This window comes from Leucopleurus acutus (assembly GCF_964270905.1).
Source record: "Leucopleurus acutus genome assembly, chromosome: 1".
Classification (NCBI taxonomy): domain Eukaryota; kingdom Metazoa; phylum Chordata; class Mammalia; order Artiodactyla; family Delphinidae; genus Leucopleurus; species Leucopleurus acutus.
In genome coordinates this window covers 28,996,578-29,014,674 of record NC_139142.1, presented here as the reverse complement: position 1 = coordinate 29,014,674, position 18,097 = coordinate 28,996,578, and the positions used below count along the sequence as shown (strand labels likewise).

Here is an 18,097-nt window from a genome sequence, read left to right as displayed (position 1 = left end):
AGCAATATGTGACAACAAATACTTTTAGTGCCTTAGGTTTTATAAATAACTTTCCTCCACCTTAGCTGACTTGATCCTTAAAACAACGTATGAAGGAGGTAGGACAGTAGTAATAACATAAAAACTATTAGCATCATTTTCTGGGCACAGAGAAATTGAATGACTTGCCTCCACGCAGACCTGTTAAGTGGAGAGCTGGGACTTGGAACCAGAAGAGATCACGTTCTCTACTTTCCACACTCCTCTATTTGCTGACAGTACTTGTGTATCACACACAGCTAGTGCTAAGGAGAAATCACAAAGTGGCTTGGTGCGAGTGTAAACATGCAGTGCTAACATTTCATATTTAATTACTAAGTAAATGAACTTTTCTGGCACTCACCAAAGACTAAGAAGCTTGCCAGTTACCAAATTTCTTAGGTGTTTGTTTAATCTTTGAGACATCACCCCTGTATCTTTACAGCCTTGGCATACCGACCTGCACATACCGACCCAGGAAATAGCTGTATGATTGAAGGGTCCTGGTGACCGCAGTCACAGCAGGGTCTTTTGGAGTAATTTTGGTGACATGCCTCTCCCCAAGAGCACAAAAAAGCATAAGTGCTGAGCCATGACCCTAATATCACTCATACTTTTGCCCCCAAAGTTAAAAGTTCTCACAACATACTAGTTTGTTCATTACATGATCTGCTCTTTACAGTCACTGGTATTGCACCTCTGGTGAAGAGCCTTTGCCACTATTCTGTACTATTTCAATGGCGCTGTGGCTATTCAGTCCAACTTTGATCTCACAGACAGTGGAGACGACTGACTACTCAGAATACCTGGTGAGTTCTGACAGGTGGGGCTCTATCCCTATATACCTCCCTAACTCATCAGCTGTGCCATAGCCCAAATTTCTTGCTAGGCAAATACAGTTGTCAAAGAATTAGTTTTATGTTTCCCTTAGGCTTTTAAGAAAAGGAGGTGGGGGACATCTTCAAAATCTGTTATCTTTAGTGAGCAGTCACTGCACCTAACATTTGGTCTAGAGCAACAGTCCCCAACCTTTTTGGCACCAGGGACCGGTTTTGCAGAAGACAGTTTTTCCACGGACCAGGGTGGGGGGCGGGGCGGGGGAACAACAGCAGATGAAGCTTCGCTTGCCTGCAGCTCACCTCCCGCTGTGCGGCCCAGATCCTAACAGGCCACCAACCAATACGGGTCTGCGGCCCAGGGGTTGGGGACCCCTGGTCTAGAGTATATGAGAAGTGGTTAAACTCAGCAGAGAAGCTGATTAAGCATTTTGGTATGTTTGCTTCTTAGTGTCCCAAAGATTAGTACGTTGCACAGTCTGGAAGCATTTTTCACTTGCAGGTCTGTTAGGGCATTTTGCCCCATTCCCCAGGTGACAGTGAAAGGTAGCGAATGAGCAGGGGGTGGTGGCAGCAGCACTGAGCTCCAATAAACCCTTTGCTGTTTGCTTGCTGTAGCCTTCTAAACAGATGAGAACAGTGGCACAAACTGGTTACCAGAAATGTCCACAGATCAACACTTGGTGTCCCCCAACAAGGGCACCCAGAGACGAAGTAAGCCCCACTTACCTGTCAGCCCTCGATCTGCCCTGGTCTAAATCTTGCATGTTACCACCTCTGAAAACAACTGCAGGCTAAACTCAAGTTTCTTCTTCCATTTCTCCATTCATGTATGTTAGTAAAAGCCTTTCCTTTCATTTTTATTTATTTTCTTTGGCCACGCCACGCTGCTTGTGGGATCTTAGTTCCCCGACCAGGGATTGAACCTGGGCCGTTGGCAGTGAAAGCACAGAGTCCTAACCACTGGACCTCCAGGGAATTCCCTGGGCCCACTCCTTTAAGTCTGCCTCTCCAGGCCACCCACCACATGGCCACTGCCACGGGAATGACCTTCCCAAAGATCCCTGCACTCAACGCCTTCTTGTACCTCGGAATAAAATGTGCGGCATCTTGAGATTTGGTCACATGTGCCTCACCCTGTTGCCCCTTCTCCACCTCCCACCTGGTGCTCTCAGGACACATGTTACAAGTCCCTCCGTCATCTGGGCCTCTGCTAAAGCTGTCCTCCACTCCTTTCATCTGTTGAGTCTCAGCTTCACAGAAACCTCGAGGAAGCTTAGTTTCCCCAGCACTTGCCACATCTAGACACTTAGTATGTTGAATGAACAATTTTTGCCAGCATTATTCCCTTTTAATTCTTAGAACCGTACGAAGCACGTGAAGGTCACTCCTATATACCAAAGAAAAAGCTGAGAATAAAGCAATTTGTCCAAGGTCTCCTGCTAATAAGTAGCAGAGCCAACGGGGTCTCCTGCTCAAGAAATCTATTAGGCCCCATGTGTTGGAGGGAATGGAATTTTTACTTTTCCTCTGGAAGTTTAAGATCTCCTTAAGATAATTTTCTGGGACTTGCCTGGTGGCGCAGTGGTTAAGAATCCACTTGCCAGTGCAGGGCACACGGGTTCAAGCCTTGGCCTGGGAAGATCCCACATGCTGAGAGCAACTAAACCCATGTGACACAACTACTGAGCCTGTACTCTAGAGCCCATGAGCCACAGCCACTGAGCCCGTGTGCCACAACTACTGAAGCCCACGTGCCTAGAGCCAGTGCACCGCAACAAAGAGTAGCCCCCGCTCGCCGCAAGTAGAGAAAGCCCGGGTGCAGCAACAAAGACCCAATGCAGCCAAAAATAAATATTAATTTTGGGGCTTCCCTGGTGGCGCAGTGGTTGAGTCCGCCTGCCGATGCAGGGGACACGGGTTCGTGCCCCGGTCTGGGAAGATCCCACATGCCGCGGAGCGCCTGGGCCCGTGAGCCATGGCCGCTGAGCCTGCATGTCCGGAGCCTGTGCTCCGCAACGGGAGAGGCCACAACAGTGAGAAGCCCGCGTACCGCAAAAAAAATTATTAATTTTTTAAAAAAAGAAAAGAAAAAGATGAACCCTGGGTATGCAGGGCAAGAAAAGAGAACCTTTGGTTATTTTGACACCGGGTTACCTTCTTTTCCTCTACCGGTCTGACTAGCGTAAGGAAGAGAGTTCGGAAGACTTTTATGCATCCTCCCTATGTGGTCCAGCATCCTCCCATGCTCAGGGGCGCCCCTAAATGACAGAACAGGAGACAGTGGATAGCGGTTGTTCAACAGGAGCTGAACAAAGCAAGGCAGGGCAGAGGAACAAAGAGCGACAGGTACAAAGCGAGAAAAGTCTTTTCCCAGGGTTTCCATAGGTCACGAGTAACACCTACTCTCTTCTGTGATGACAGAGGATTTGCCGGGGAATAAACTGAGGTATTTACAGGTAAAATATACCTCTCACTTGGCTTCTGCTCTAAAAGCCACCAGCTACTTTCTTAACTAGAAAGAGGTAGCAAGATACACGGATGAAGTTAAAGGAAAGAAGCAGCACAGTCCATATTCCGCAGGAAGATTCCTTTATAACGGCGAATTTAATAATACACAGTACTAGAGCAGGGCCTCGGTCATAGGCCATAGGAGGCAGTAAGGAAGCAGGTCTGAGAGGGACCAACACATTCCAGGGCTCACGTTACAGTAACACTCACGCCACGCACCTCCCTGAAGCTCGGCCCACCCACCAGTTCAGTCAAGAACTGTGTCACTTTTAATTCTTCATTTTTGGCCACTGACGATAAAATCCACCATGATGACAGCACTTCAGCACAACAGTCTCTTTCCAGTCACGATAGAAATGGATGTCCCAGCTCTTGAGAAACAAAGTTCATCTGATTTCTCTTGCCAGGACCGGAGAGAGAATTTTTTCTTAGTGGTCTGTTGAAATACTTATATATACTTAAAAAAAAAAAACCCACTAACAGTCCATTCTGTGCTCTGTTTCCCTGGAATATTTCTCATGATCACCCCTCCAATAGCTAGAGGGGTCGTGTGTCTGGGAATAAAGAATTAAGATGCTTCAAAACAAGCAAAAACCCTAGTGCAACACTCAGTAGATGGTGGGCTCAAGGGGGTTGGTAGGGGAGGGAAGCAGGTGCTCTATTTCTGGGCAGGGAAAGCCAAGTGCTCGCATAGACGGAAGCATCAACAAGCAGGAAACACTGGGGAAGGCCCATCTCCTTCCGTGTTCCCCCTGTATGAGGGCCATCGCGTCACCTGCACTTGGACTTCTGAGGTCTGAGGACCGTACCCCCCACCTGCCACCCATCCATGACCTGCATGCTAAGCTGGGTGGTCTCTGACCACGACAGGCCTAGGCAAGGAATTGGGATCCGACTCTGGAGGGCCCAGGGAGATCCTCCACAGGCTATCCCAAGCGAGAAGTACCTGGGAAGCTCACTTGCCCCAGCAGCTGAGGGGCATGAAGGCTTCGAAGGCTCGGAAAGAAGCAGCAAAAGGTGACTAGCAACGCAGTGGCCTTGGACGTGGCCTTGGACATGGCTCGGTTTTGTGGGGAAGACCTGCTGCCACTGCCACCAGATTCTGTGCTGGGGACAGACTGTGCAGGTCTTCACAGCCAGCAGCAGCCTGAATACACTCCATGTTCCTTTCATATGTATATACTGTGTGTGTGTGTGTGTGTGTGTGTGTGTGTGTGTGTGTGTGTGTGTGTTATATGTATAATTTTTAACTGAAATAAAATGCGATGGATTCAGGTTCGTTCCCCTTCGCTATAAGCTGCTCGGTCCCCTGCCCTGAGGGGTTCGTGCCTTCAGGCCCGCCACCAGGCTCACCCTGGCTCGCCAACTGTCCTACCCCCCACCGTGGGAAAGTGGCCTCAGGATGAGCAGAGAGGACACATACCACAACAGGTGACCAGGAGGAGGGCCTACCTCAGCGAGATTTCATTTCTAACCCTGAGAACCTAAGGAATTGTGAAGGACTCGGAGAGGGAGCTGGGGTTAAAGGTCACCAGGCTTTTTATTGCAGTTAAAGCAGACTCGGACAGGATGGTCCCAGCCTCGAGAGGGGACAGCCCGTCGGTCGTGGGAACACTCGTCACAGAAGCCCTGTCCGCAGGCCCGGCAGTGGTGCTTGGAAAGCTTGACGCTGAACTCCTTCCGGCAGTTATGGCAGTGCAGGATCTCATGGTCTGGTACCCAGTACGCCGGCCTGGCCGCATCCTTCACCAGACCTGCAGCACGGAAGGAACCATGGCAGGCGGCACACGTGGGACCCACCACCCCGAGTTCCACGAGGCAAGAAGCCATCCGCAGACACTTCACTGGCTCTCAGTCTAACTGCACACAGATCACCCCCTTCCACCCAGGTCTCCTTCACCGCCTACCACCCAGGTCAGGATCTCTGGGGCTGGGACCTAGGCATTGACATTTGTGTATCTACTAAGCTCTCCAAGTGAGCCTAAAGTGGGGCTGAATTAAGAACCAGTGGAGTAACAATGAAGAAGTTTGGGCTTTGGAGTCAGGACATACCTTCACCCCAGTTCCACTGAGCCTAAGTCAGTTGGTAGCTGCGGGATTAAGAAGTTCCTTGAATTCTCAGGGCCTTAGTTTACTCATCTTTAACAACACACCTTCAAACGTGGTTACAGGATTACAAGAAATAATGTGTCTGATGCACTGGGACCCAATGGCCAGTGAGTGCTCAGCAGGTGAGCACCTGTGAGCACAGTTGGCAGACTTTGTGCCAAGGGCAGCCCCTGCCCCTCCCGGTTACCCGAGAGCAGATGCAACCTGAGCATCAAGCCTCGACAAATCCATGTACTCCCACACCCTGAAGTCAAAAACTCGCCATCAGCTCATTCTGTGAGCCACAGTGATTAAATCTAATCCAGCAATTTCCATCACACCCACCCAGGAACCCTTGGTCTCTCCCCTACAATGGGCTTAAATACCCTAGGCCCGGCCAGCCCTGCCTAAGCCCTCCACACGCTGGCGGGGCTTCCCGTCCTCTCCCTCTTCCCATCCTGGTTATAAGCACCCCTCACATTCAGAGGTGAGTGGCTGTCTTAAATCTTAAAGGAATAACAGTTTGGCTGGTGTGGCGGATTAAAGACAGCCACAAATTCTTTGATAACCTGCCCCCTCCCTCGAATCTAGGCAGGCTCTGTGACTACAGCAGACTGTAGCAGAAGAGCCAGTTTCTAGGCCCAGGCCTGTCTCAGAGTCCTGAGCCACCATGTAAGAAGCCCACCACCACTGGAGAAACCACGTGGAGACGCCTGGAGAATATGGGGAATGGCGGGGGGAGTTCTCCTGAGCCCAGCCTTCGAGGCATCCCTGCCAGGCTACCCAGCATGTAAGTGAGGTTGGCTCGGCCCCTCGAGACCAGTCCAGCTACCAAACTGGAAAATCCAGCAGTAATTCCAGTCAATGCCACTTGGAGCAAAACAGTTGCCCTTCCTGTGAGACATGATAAAATGCGGGTTGTTTTAAGCCTTTACATTTTCAGGTAGTTTGTTATGCAGCAATAAATGATATAAGAGGATGGCCTCCAGGAATAAACATGAACCACCAAGGTATTCAGCAGAAGCAAATGTAAATTTTCAGTCACTTCCTTGCTGCCCAACTCAATCTAGGTCAGTAAGACTGACAAAACAACAGCCCAAGGCACTATGAAAGCCCTCATCCCGCATACACTGCACCCAAGAGAGGCACTGCCAGGCCCACCTAGTGGTATGTCAATGGCTGTCACCACAGCTCCCAAAGTGTTCTGCACGGCCTCGCCCACCTTCCGAGCAATCAGCGTCCCGCCTTCATCGTCCGCCTGTGCCTCAGTAACATCTGCAGACAATGATGAAGGAAAAGCTGTTATCTCTTAGTCATTTCCCAAATGGAGAACTCAGGGGCAACAGCAGAGCATTCTGGATGCTTCTCCCAGGGTACCACTGTGCTGTCCTGCAAGGATGGCAAGGGTCTGGGCTATGGGCACCAACACTGCAGCCGGTGAGATCTGTTAGTCCTTTACCTCAACCCTCTGGGGCTATTTTATAACCTTCCTTTACAGTGAGCCAGAAGGGTTCAAGGAGCATGACCTAGAACCTCCTCCAGAGATAAGACTCAGTCTAAAGCCTGTGGTAAACACAGGACAGGTTTAACACGCCCCCTCCCCCCCGCCCCGCAAGGAATAGCACCCCAGGACCCTGTTAACAAAGAGCTTAGAGGATGACTGGGCAAGACCGGGGAGCAACTACTCTCAGAAGAGTGACGTGGTGAGGAACAGGGTCAGGCAGGTGGGAGTCCCGTTCCCAAGACCCAGTGCCAAGGAGAGAGGTTCCCCCTCCACCCATGCAGTTCCCGGGCCCCACGTTACCTAACTGGGAATTCCTGGCTTCATAGCAGTTGTCACACACCCGCACGGGCGCAGGGCCCCAGCCCCGCTCCGGCACTGGCCGGGTCTTGGATGAACAGCTGTCACAGAAGCCCTCCCCACAGGCCCGGCAGTGATGCTTGGTGTCGTTATCTTTAAAGGATGTAGCGCACTTGTTGCAGCTCTGTTCCAAGCCCAAAACAGAGAGGCAGGTAACATTCATGTCTGCTCAGCTGAGAAAGTCAACCCAGGGGAGATGCCCAGGACCATCTGGGAATGGCAGGACCCCCGATGATCCCAAAGGATGGGACCTAAGATCTCCAGCCACATGAAAATACCCACTACTGAAGCACAGCTGTGATTAACATTTTCTTCCAAGAAGTGCCTGGAAAGGTACCAAATCCATCTGGCTGAGTCACAGGGTTCCAGAAGGGACTACACCAATCCCAGCTAAGAGAGCCATGAGGGTTCGCTGCTTTCACGGCTTCTCAGAAGAGCCTCTGGGAAGCTGACGAGGGACGGGTTTCCTGTCACAAGTGCTTGGGCCAAAGCTGGGTGCTCCCTTTCTGTAGGTGCCATGCGGTTTATGTCTCAAGCTGAGGATGACCCTAAATGACCTCTAATGGCCCCTTTTCCTCCAGATGCTATACGTATGACCTCAGACATCTGACCAATAATAACTGGCCCTTGCAGGGAAAGAAACTAAAATCCACCGCAAGGAAAATACTTGCAAAATAACAAAGGGAAATCAGTGGGCAAAGAGGACACTGGCTGCCTCAACATACCCCACCCTTTCCAACACTCTGAGAGCTAATCGGAGAGAGAAATTCAGAGCCTCCCTCACGGAGCAAGCTTAGGACAGGGCAAAGCGGCACAAGCAGAATGGGCCGTGCCAGGGATGCAGGGCATCCTGCCACACCATACCAGGATCTGGGAGTTGGGCCTCCAGTAGGCAGGGGCGATCTGGTCTGTCAGCCAGGACGTCACAGCCTTGGTGGGCCCAAGGCTAAGCTCAGACACCGACTGAGCCATGAAGTTCATCCCATCCAAGAGGCGCTGGGCAGCATTGTTGTTGTCCTTCAGAAATCCATCAGTCTGAAATGAAAATGCAGGTTCCCATCATGCTCTGAGCAAAGGGAGTAAAAAGAAGGAGAGAGAGGGGTCTCAAACAAGTTATACACTCATCACAGCCAACTCAGAACCACAAACTCCCTGGCAGAGAAGAACGGGGATGGGCCAGGAATCCCTCTGGCTTCTAGACAATATCACACCCATGAGTCATTGCTGATATTATTATTCTCTTCAAGGTGACCATAACACTTGGTGTACAACTGTTCAATTCAGAACTTACTTTGCTGTAAGTGAGATACACAACCCAGGAAATACTTATGTAAAGAGGACACCTCGGGCTTCCCTGGTGGCGCAGTGGTTAAGAATCCGCCTGCCAATGCAGGGGACACGGGTTCGAGCCCTGGTCTGGGAAGATACCACATGCCGCGGAGCAACTAAGCCTGTGCACCACAACTACTAAGCCCACGTGCTACAACTACTGAAGACCACGAGCCCGTGCTTCACAACAAGAGAAGCCACCACAATGAGAAGCCACGCACCACAACGAAGAGTAGCCCCCACTCGCTGCAACTAGAGAAAGCCCGAGCACAGCAATGAAGACCCAACGCAGCCAAAATAAGTGAATAAATAAGAGGGTTAACATAAATTATTAAAAAAAAAGAGGACATCTCTTCCAGGCGGCCTCCCACCCCAGACTGGGTTAGGAACCCTTCATCTCAGTTCCTCTAATATCTGCACATCTCTAGAAATCCTATTTCCACATGTAAGTGCAATGTCTCTTTATACATCCAACTCCCTATTAGACTGAACTGAGAACAATAATCCTTTTTCTTTTTTGTAAGTATCTAGTTCAGTTCTGGGCACATAGTACTCAACAACGTATGGTGATGAATGAGTGAACAAAGAGAAGGGGAGGAGCCTATATTCCCTAATCCCAAGGACTATGAGGAATACAGCCTAAAAATAAACTGGTATTACTGTTTTCTTGGAATATAAACTACCACAAGGATGATAGCTTTTACAAGAAAGAACACAGATCGAAAACAAAAGATATTGATCAAAGAAATCTAGTGAGAAAGTTATACTAGTTCAAGACCACGTTAAATCCTTGGGACAGAATGGCCTGGACCATCATGTCAAGGGGACGGCCTGCAGAAATGAGACCACTCTGCAGTAACCAATTCCAGTGCAGCTGGAAACTGGAAAGAAGATGACAAAACAATAAGGAAATCTTCAGTTCTCTGGTATCTGCAGGATCCAGGAAAGCTAAAAGGTGGATCTGCAGATAGGCCTATTAGGCTGACCGGAATCACCCAGCAAGGGGAACACCAACCAAGTAAAGTAAGTCCCATAGAGAAAATCGCTTATCTTTCTTCCGTGAAGGAAAAAGGTTTTGGATGTGTTGTGACTGATGGGTAATTCCAAGTGTGAATGGTGGTTTAATGCAGAATGAAAGCACCATATCACTGCCTCATGAACAGATTTGTTTTCCCAACATCTTGAATTCAAAAGTCAAATTAAAAACAGTAAAGGTCCATCCATAGTAATTCCACTTCTCAGAATATACTTCAAGAAGAATATACTCCAAAACAAAGTCTCTCTTACATGAAGATGGTCACTATAGCATTTTCTTCGATAATAATAAAAAAAAAATCATAAACAGCATGAATGAAATCGAACTGTAATACTAGACAGAATATTACACAGTAATTACAAATGAGAACTGTGAAAAGTGAAAACAATGTAGAAACAAAGCAAAATTGTGTATGAGAAAAAAGTGGCACACAAATTGTACACATACGGTACACATACACATACGGAAAATGAGTGAGGAGAATATGAAAAAATAAAGTTTTATTTGCTAAGGCAATGTAACTATACAGCAATTTTTAGTTTATTTAAAGTTGTGCTTCTAGGGACTTCCCTGGTTGTCCAGTGGTTAGGACTCCACGCTCCCAACACAGGGGGCCTGGGTTCGATCCCTGGTCGGAGAACTAGATCCCACATGCTGCAACTAAGAGCCCACATGATGAAACTAAGACTTGGTGTAGCCAAATAAATTTTTTTAAAATAAATAAAGTTGTGCTTCTAATATTTATGCAAGAAGAAATGGAAAAAATTTAAGGGTCTAGAACAAGAAAGGCTCTCCAGATCACACTTTCCTAAACCACCAGTATATTGAAATTCATGGTTAACCTTAATTGTAAACAAGTTCTGCTTTCCCACACACAGGACTGGACAATACAAGAGAAAACAGGAAAATAAAACAGCTCTTACTCCAGGCCACACATGCACAATCTCTGTCCGCACCACTGTATCCACAGGATCTTGGTTTCCAAACCAGTACTGCCGGCTACGATAGACCACGCCACAGTTGGGACATTCAATTACGTACCTACAAGGAAGGCAAATAGATACTGTAACCCCACCAGGTGCCTGGAGAGACAAACACACCGAACTACTGGTAGCTGAAACTCACCCAGACCAGGCATATTTTGCGAGACCCATCCAGGGGGAGTCGGTGGAAGCAGCCGTCTTGGGCACCACGCTGACTTCGTTGCCTCTCTCGTAGCAGGCCTGAAACATGGAGCACTCTGCCAGCTTCTACTCTGTCCAGCAGACCCCCTGGCCTCTCCACATCCCTGTCCAGCCCCACTGCCCACAAACCACACCAGCAGAGGGTTTACAGACCCTGAGTTTAGCACAGCAGCAGAAAGTCTTTCTCTAAAGAGGTCAGTGCCCTAATATATACAATGGAATATTACTCAGCCATAAAAAGAAACAAAATTGAGTTATCTGTAGTGAGGTGGATGCACCTAGAGTCTATCATACAGAGTGAAGTAAGTCAGAAAGAGAAAAACAAATACCATATGCTAACACATATACATGGAATGTAAAAAAAAAAAAGAAAAAAAGAGAAATGGTTCTGAAGAACCTGGGGGCAGGACAGGAATAAAGACACAGATGTAGAAAATGGACTTGAGGACACGAGGAGTGGTAAGGGTAAGCTGGGACGAAGTGAGAGAGTGGCATGGACATATATACACTACCAAATGTAAAACAGATAGCTAGTGGGAAGCAGCCACATAGCACAGGGAGATCAGCTTGGTGCTTTGTGACCACCTAGAGGGGTGAGATAGGGAGAGGGGGAGGGAGACACAAGAGGGAGGAGATATGGGGACATATGTATATGTATAGCTGATTCACTTTGTTATAAAGAAGAAGCTAACACACCATTGTAAAGCAATTATACTCCAATAAAGATGTTTAAAAAAAAATCTCGGGCTTCCCTGGTGGCACAGTGGTTGAGAGTCCGCCTGCCGATGCAGGGGACATGGGTTCGTGCCCCGGTCTGGGAAGATCCCACATGCCCCGCGGCTGGGCCCTTGAGCCACGGCCGCTGAAGCTGCACGTCCGGAGCCTGTGCTCCACAACGGGAGAGGCCACAACAGTGAGAGGCCCGCGTACCGCAAAAAAAAATAAAATAAAATAAATTTAAAAATAAAAAAAAAAAAAGGAAGTCAGTGCCCTAAATGATTATGAATTGAATGTATACCCATCCCAGGCCCCAAAACTGAGCTATAAATTATATCCCTGTCACAGACAGGAGAAATCCATCAAAACTGGGTTTCTGAACAGCATTTCTGCTCTTAAGAATGAATAGTCAATGTATGGGAATTCCCTGGCGGTCCAGTGGTTAGGACTCCACACTCTCACTGCCATAGGGCCCAGGTTCCATCCCTGGTCAGGGAACTAAAATCCCACAATCTGTGCGGTGCGGCAAAAAAAAAAAAAAGAAAGAAAAGAATGATAGTCAATGTAGATGGCCCTTGCATATATAAGCTCAACAAAATAAGGGGGATTGAAGCTTAAAAAAAAAAACCAAGGAGTCCCCAGCAACAGACATGTGAGTTCTTATGGTTAGAGCTGGAGAGAAGTTCCAGAGATATTCAATTTGAGTATCCAATACTTTGGGATGCAGCAAAGAATGGTCCCAAGCCAGTCTTCCCAAAAGGAGAGTGTGGCCGGCAAGCCAGCTGCTAGGGAGGAAGCTGGGTGGACTCACCTTGCAGGTAAAAACCCGGTTGTCATACTGGTGAGAGTATCTGCAGCGGCTGTTGGCTTCATGAGGTACTCCTTCTTTCCCATGATTCATGCTGTTCTTACATCCAGCCCTGAGTGAAGCCCAAAAGCTGACAGTGAAGCCGCCAAAAGGAGCCAGCGCCGCTTACGCTGAAGAGTGACCCTGAGCCAGACCCAGGGCCAAAACCAGAGCTCCAGAATTAACCAGGCCCTGAATACTGAGCAGAGAGAGGGCAGTTTCTTTCAGAAACCCATGTGCCTCTCTCACACTTGCAATCAACATCACTACACAGGTAAAGCAACTATTACTCTTGTGTGAGGAGAAAGGGCCAAAGGAGTAATCTCTTCTTGGAAAACCACCTGGTCCCTCAGTAGGAACGGAGGAGCCAGAAGACACCACCTTGACCAGATATAAAACCTGAATGGCCCTCAGGGAACTCAAAAATCCAAACAGCATGAAATGGGAAGTTTAACCAGAACAGGCTGCCAAGATGTAAAACAAAAACCAACCCTCAAAATTTGGCAATGCATAAAAAGGAGGCTTAAGCTGAACAAGAAAACCTTCCAAATGGACAGTGAGCTCTGCTATCCTGACAACGCAAAACCAGGGCCTGGGACTTTAGAATTTCACTGTGATAGAAGGAAAAGTTCTGGAAACCCTAGTGAGGCACAGTTAACATGGAAAAGTGATGATCTAACAGATCCTAAGCCTCCTGCTGGGCTCATGGGGCCCGCTAAAGGAAGGCAAGTCACACTGGCAATTACCATCCCTCCTTCCTCTCCAAGACAATGCCCAGTTCTCCGTAGCCCAGACTGTATAATCGTAGCCCAGACTGTATAATCGAAGAGCCAAGTCCTTTTTACAAACCCAGAGCCAAGGTGGTGACCCAGCAGGTGGCCTACAGGGATCAATGCAAAAAGGCCATTCATAACAAAAAAGGTTCAGGTCTCCTCTGTATGGACGAATGTGAAGGACAGGAGCAGAAGTCCTGATGAGAGCAAAGACTCTGCAGTGGTGAAGGGAGTGGAGAGCTGGGGGAGTGTCTGCAAGACACAGTCTGCAATCTGACCCAGACACACTGCATTTAAATCCCCTGGGCTCCATCACACAAGTCACCAGACTGTGATTGAAGAGCCATTAACGGCTCAAATTAATCCAGTGAGCCTCAAAGTGTGGTCCCCATCCAGCAACATCAGCATCACCTGGGAACGTATCAGAAGTGCAAGTTCTCAGGCCCTACATCAGACCTACTGAATCAGAAACTGGGGGCAAGGCCCAACAATCTGTTTTAACATGTCCTTCAGTTTTTTCTGATGCATGCTAAAATCTGAGAATCACTGCTCTGTTCCCCCGTAACAAAGTGTGATCCATGGACCAGCAGCACAGGCATCACCTGGGAGCTTGTTGGAAATGCAGACTCTCACCCAGACCAGCTGATTCAGAATCTGCATTTAACAAAATCCTGAGGTGATGCATACACGGATTAAAGTTTGAGAATACTGCCCTAACTCAATGTTCTCAAGTGAGCTGTGTATCAGAATCATCTGAGGAGCCTTTTAAGTACACCAATGCTGAGGCCCCACCCCAGATCTGTTAAATGAGAATCCCTGGAGGTGAGGCCCAGGCCTCAATAATTTTGAACGCTCACTGGATAATTCTAATGTGCTCTAAGCATCTGCCCTCATTGTGAAAGCAGTCAACTAGGAATAATACCTACCCTAGTGCTTTGCACACACCGGGCTACCAAATATTAGGTGAATGGATGGAATGACTACCATTGAAAGCTCTGGCAAGAGAAACATAGAAAAACAGGCAACCTAAAGTTTTCTGTGGTAAAAATTACCCAAACCAGTCAATTTTACATCTAAACCAGGTTGGAATCTTCAGGGGATTCCTCATAACCATGTGTCCTGGGATCCCCTGCAACCTCAAAGTATGGTCCCCAGACCATCAGGATCACCTGGGAACTTGCTAGAAGTACCCCATCTCAGCCCCCACCCCACCCTTAAATCACAATCTAATTTATCCAGACCCCACATGATCTGCATGCACAGTGAGGTCTGCGAAGCACCGTTCTGAGTCTCTTTGCACAAGATGGGGACTTACCCGCAGCTGAGGCACAGGACAGAGCAGGTGAAGTACTCATCTGGAAAAAAGGAGCTGTGTGCCATCTGGTCATCGGGGATCTCACCGCTGAAGCGGTCGCTCAGGGCCTGTGTGGAGGGAAGGTGATACATGAAGGGACACGGCGGACAGCCCAGAGCTCTGGCCCTTGTACTGCTTGCCTTTTTTTTTTTTTGAAATGAACTTTATTGATTATTGTTTTCCTTTTCTTCTTTTTTTTTTCCCACACCGCCCAGCACATGGAACTTGGATCAAACCCACACCCTCTGCAGTGAAAGTGCAGAGTCTTAACCACTGGACCACCAGGGAAGTCCCACTGCTTGCCTTTCTAATATGCCCTCACTGCTGGCTTATTTCTTACGGGCTCCACAGCTAGAAGAGGGAAGCCAATGACTTCTGCTCTTTACCCTAGACCTTCTTGGCCCGACTTGCACCAATCCTCACCACAGGAAACCTCAGAAAGAACCAGCCCATTTCCCACGAGGTCAGAAGTAAGCAAACAAAGTTACCGTTCTCTCCTAATTACCATGCAAGTTATAAACACCTCACACACTCTCCGTCTTTCATTCAAAACCACCAGATACTGACTAATGTCCACTTCATCTTTGTGAAGCTGGGACCAAGAAACCAACACTAAAGAAGGTGGCTTGTCTTTCAGTCAGAGGCAGGCAGAGCTGAGAAGTGAGCTGGGAGTTTCCTGGGCATCTCCACCAGTTCTAACCAAAGGTGCTCACTGGAGTTTATGAAACCACAGAACTATATGTAGAATAAGGGTTATCAGCCAAAAAGCAAGGAGGAATTATTACAGGTTCTGGCAGTCTTTTATCAACTACAGTAACCTAAAAGACAGCAAGTGGCCAGGGCTTCCCTGGTGGTGCAGTGGTTGAGAGTCCGCCTGCCGATGCAGGGGACACAGGTTCGTGCCCCGGTCCAGGAAGATCCCACATGCCGCGGAGCGGCTGGGCCCGTGAGCCATGGCCGCTGAGCCTGCGCGTCCGGAGCCTGTGCTCCGCAACAGGAGAGGCTACAGCAGTGAGAGGCCCGCGTACCAAAAACAAAAGACAGCAAGCGGCCAAAATAAATGCTAAGAAGAAAGATAAAAGTATTTGCAGAAACAAACTGAAAATTTTATGTTTAAAGGCAGCTTCCATTTCTAAACCTCTGTTTTCACTCACTACTTTATATTGAAAGCATTCTTCAGGCTGGTTTTTTCCTTCCAGGCCCTTACTCGTATGCAGTGGAAAAAGTTATATAAATTAAACAGAAATGGGCTTTCCAGGCTTTAAAAATTATTAAATGCTCGCAATTCCAAGCTTCTCTCAATCCCTCATTCTGAGGCAGCCAGGCATTATTCAGGGGAAGAGAAGGAACAGTAGCTTAAAACAAAATGTTACTTCCTTTAGTAAAAAGGCAAAAGAAATTTTAAGATGAGACTTGGAAAAGGGGCAGATTAGGTTTTAAACTAAGGTTCTCAAGCTCTAAATGGAATTTCACTTAAGGAGAACTTATTTATTAAAGTTCCTTTCCCTTTTTTCAATGAAACCTAATACCCTGAGTTGTAAATGAAGTGTTTACAAAAGCACATGCTCTCAATGTTGAGTCAGGTCAGGTGTTCAGACAAGAGTAGCGGCAAAGAATGTGTCAAACTTTGAGGGTGAGGGCCTCACCCACGTGCATTAAAATTCAGCTCCTGCAAGGATAATGCACAGGCTTGTAAGACACCATCTGCCAGCGATGGCCAACCAAGTGGCAATCCTTGACTCAGACCAAAAAAAACCAGTCTAATAATACATATATGTCCTGTTCTCTTGGGGTAATTCTGTAAAGAGTAACAGGGAAAACAACTAAGATTTTGAGAGAGACTATAACGGCATATACCTATGAATATTAAAGAGAATAAACGAGAAGCAAGGCAAGTAGAATCACTTACTAGCCTACACGGTCCTCCTCTTACTTCAGAATGTGACCCATCTTTCGGGGACCTTTTCCATGAAGCCTTCCCAACCACTCTAGAAAGACCACGCTTTGCCTTCCCTGAGCACCTGCCGTCCTCAACATCTGAACCAGGTACTAAGTGATGAGGTGATGAGGCAAAAGCTATGAGCCTGTTACACGTATTTTACCTCCCAGACTAGCTCACTAACACCGTGAAAGACATTTCCTACCTTTGTATCCTCCTCTCACTCCGAGCAAATGTCCTAACAAGTACTCAACTAGGACCTCTGGAATGAAGTGCCCCAGCACCAACCCCCATGTGCACACCAACCCCTGCCCTCTCCTCCTCACCTTGGCCCTGCCTCTGCGCCAGGCTTCATCCCAGGCCCACAGGCCCTCTCTAATTTATGGCTAACTACTCGTTGATTGGCCAAATCACTGATAACTCTTAGGGCTGTATTTCTCAAACAGCTGTGTGCATAACTCTCTGGGGCTAGCTGGTGGAAAAATAGAGCATTATCTTCCCAATGCATCAATTTACTGAAAGATACGGGGAGGAAGTTATTTTCAGATAAAAAACAAACGTGGATATAGTATGAAACTAAATGGAAAATTTGCATAAATAAAACATGAGACCCCCACCAAAGTTATTTTAGCTTGCAGGTGGCAGGTCTGCACTCTCTGTGCCTTTATTTCCTTATCTATAAAATGGGGGTGCTAGTAGTACCTTCCTCAGTAGGGGTCTCCATGGATTACACTGTAAAGATCAAATGAAGTTACTCACGTAGAGCACTTGGCATAGACTGAGAGCTCAGAAAACGTTAGCTGCCATTATTAATATCATCTTTATTTTTTTTTTTTTTTTTTTTTTTTTTTTGCGGTACGCGGGCCTCTCACCGCTGCGGCCTTTCCCGCTGCGGAGCACAGGCTCCGGACGCGCAGGCCCAGCGGCCACGGCTCACGGGCCCAGCCGCTCCGCGGCACGCGGGATCCTCCCGGACCGGGGCACGAACCCGCGTCCCCTGCATCGGCAGGCAGACTCCCAACCACTGCGCCACCAGGGAGGCCCCATCTTTATTTTTTATGCTGAGAATTCTCTTATTCCCTCCCTCACTAATTCAGGTAACACAGGGGATATAAGAACGTCTCTCTTTTCCATGATGGCTCATTGGTCTTCATGGCTGTTTGCATTTGTTGGTGAATATTTAGCTGCAAAAAGATGCTTATGTACCTAAAGCAATATTAAAATAAGAAAGAAAGGGCCATGGCCGCCGAGCCTGCGCGTCCGGAGCCTGTGCTCCACAACGGGAGAGGCCACAACAGAGAGGCCCACGTACCGCAAAATAAATAAATAAATAAAAAATAAGAAAGAAAAAACGCAGAGCTAACTAAGGAATGCATAAGTTACTGAGGAGGTATAAGGAAAACCAAAGAAGAGCATTTTTAGCCCCAGGTAACTGAAAGGGTAGCCTAAGTCCTAGTTTTCCTTAGGAAAAATACCAAATTTAGCATGAATCCAACAGCTGGGTTGAATTCAGAAGGCATGCCACTCTCCAGTAAATATAAAATTGCAGCCCAATAACAGTGATAAGCACAAGGTTTTTTCTATTCCAAATTCAAGTGGCCTGG

The 18,097-nt window shown here is 47.8% G+C and overlaps 1 protein-coding gene across 2 annotated transcripts in view; it reads right to left on the bottom strand.

Moving 5' to 3' along the window:
• Positions 1-3,457: 3,457 nt before the first annotated feature.
• ZFYVE1 (zinc finger FYVE-type containing 1) overlaps positions 3,458-18,097 on the bottom strand; it is a 49,471-nt gene continuing 34,831 nt past the window's right edge. For both annotated transcript variants that reach the window (XM_082852361.1, XM_082852362.1), the window contains exons 5-12: positions 14,516-14,622; positions 12,392-12,500; positions 10,805-10,902; positions 10,603-10,720; positions 8,179-8,349; positions 7,258-7,438; positions 6,615-6,728; positions 3,458-5,119 (exon numbers count right to left, since the gene is read on the bottom strand). In XM_082852361.1, coding sequence (XP_082708487.1) covers positions 4,887-5,119; positions 6,615-6,728; positions 7,258-7,438; positions 8,179-8,349; positions 10,603-10,720; positions 10,805-10,902; positions 12,392-12,500; positions 14,516-14,622 — 1,131 coding nt within the window. In that variant the 3' untranslated portion in view covers positions 3,458-4,886. The remainder of the gene's footprint in view (positions 5,120-6,614; positions 6,729-7,257; positions 7,439-8,178; positions 8,350-10,602; positions 10,721-10,804; positions 10,903-12,391; positions 12,501-14,515; positions 14,623-18,097) is intronic.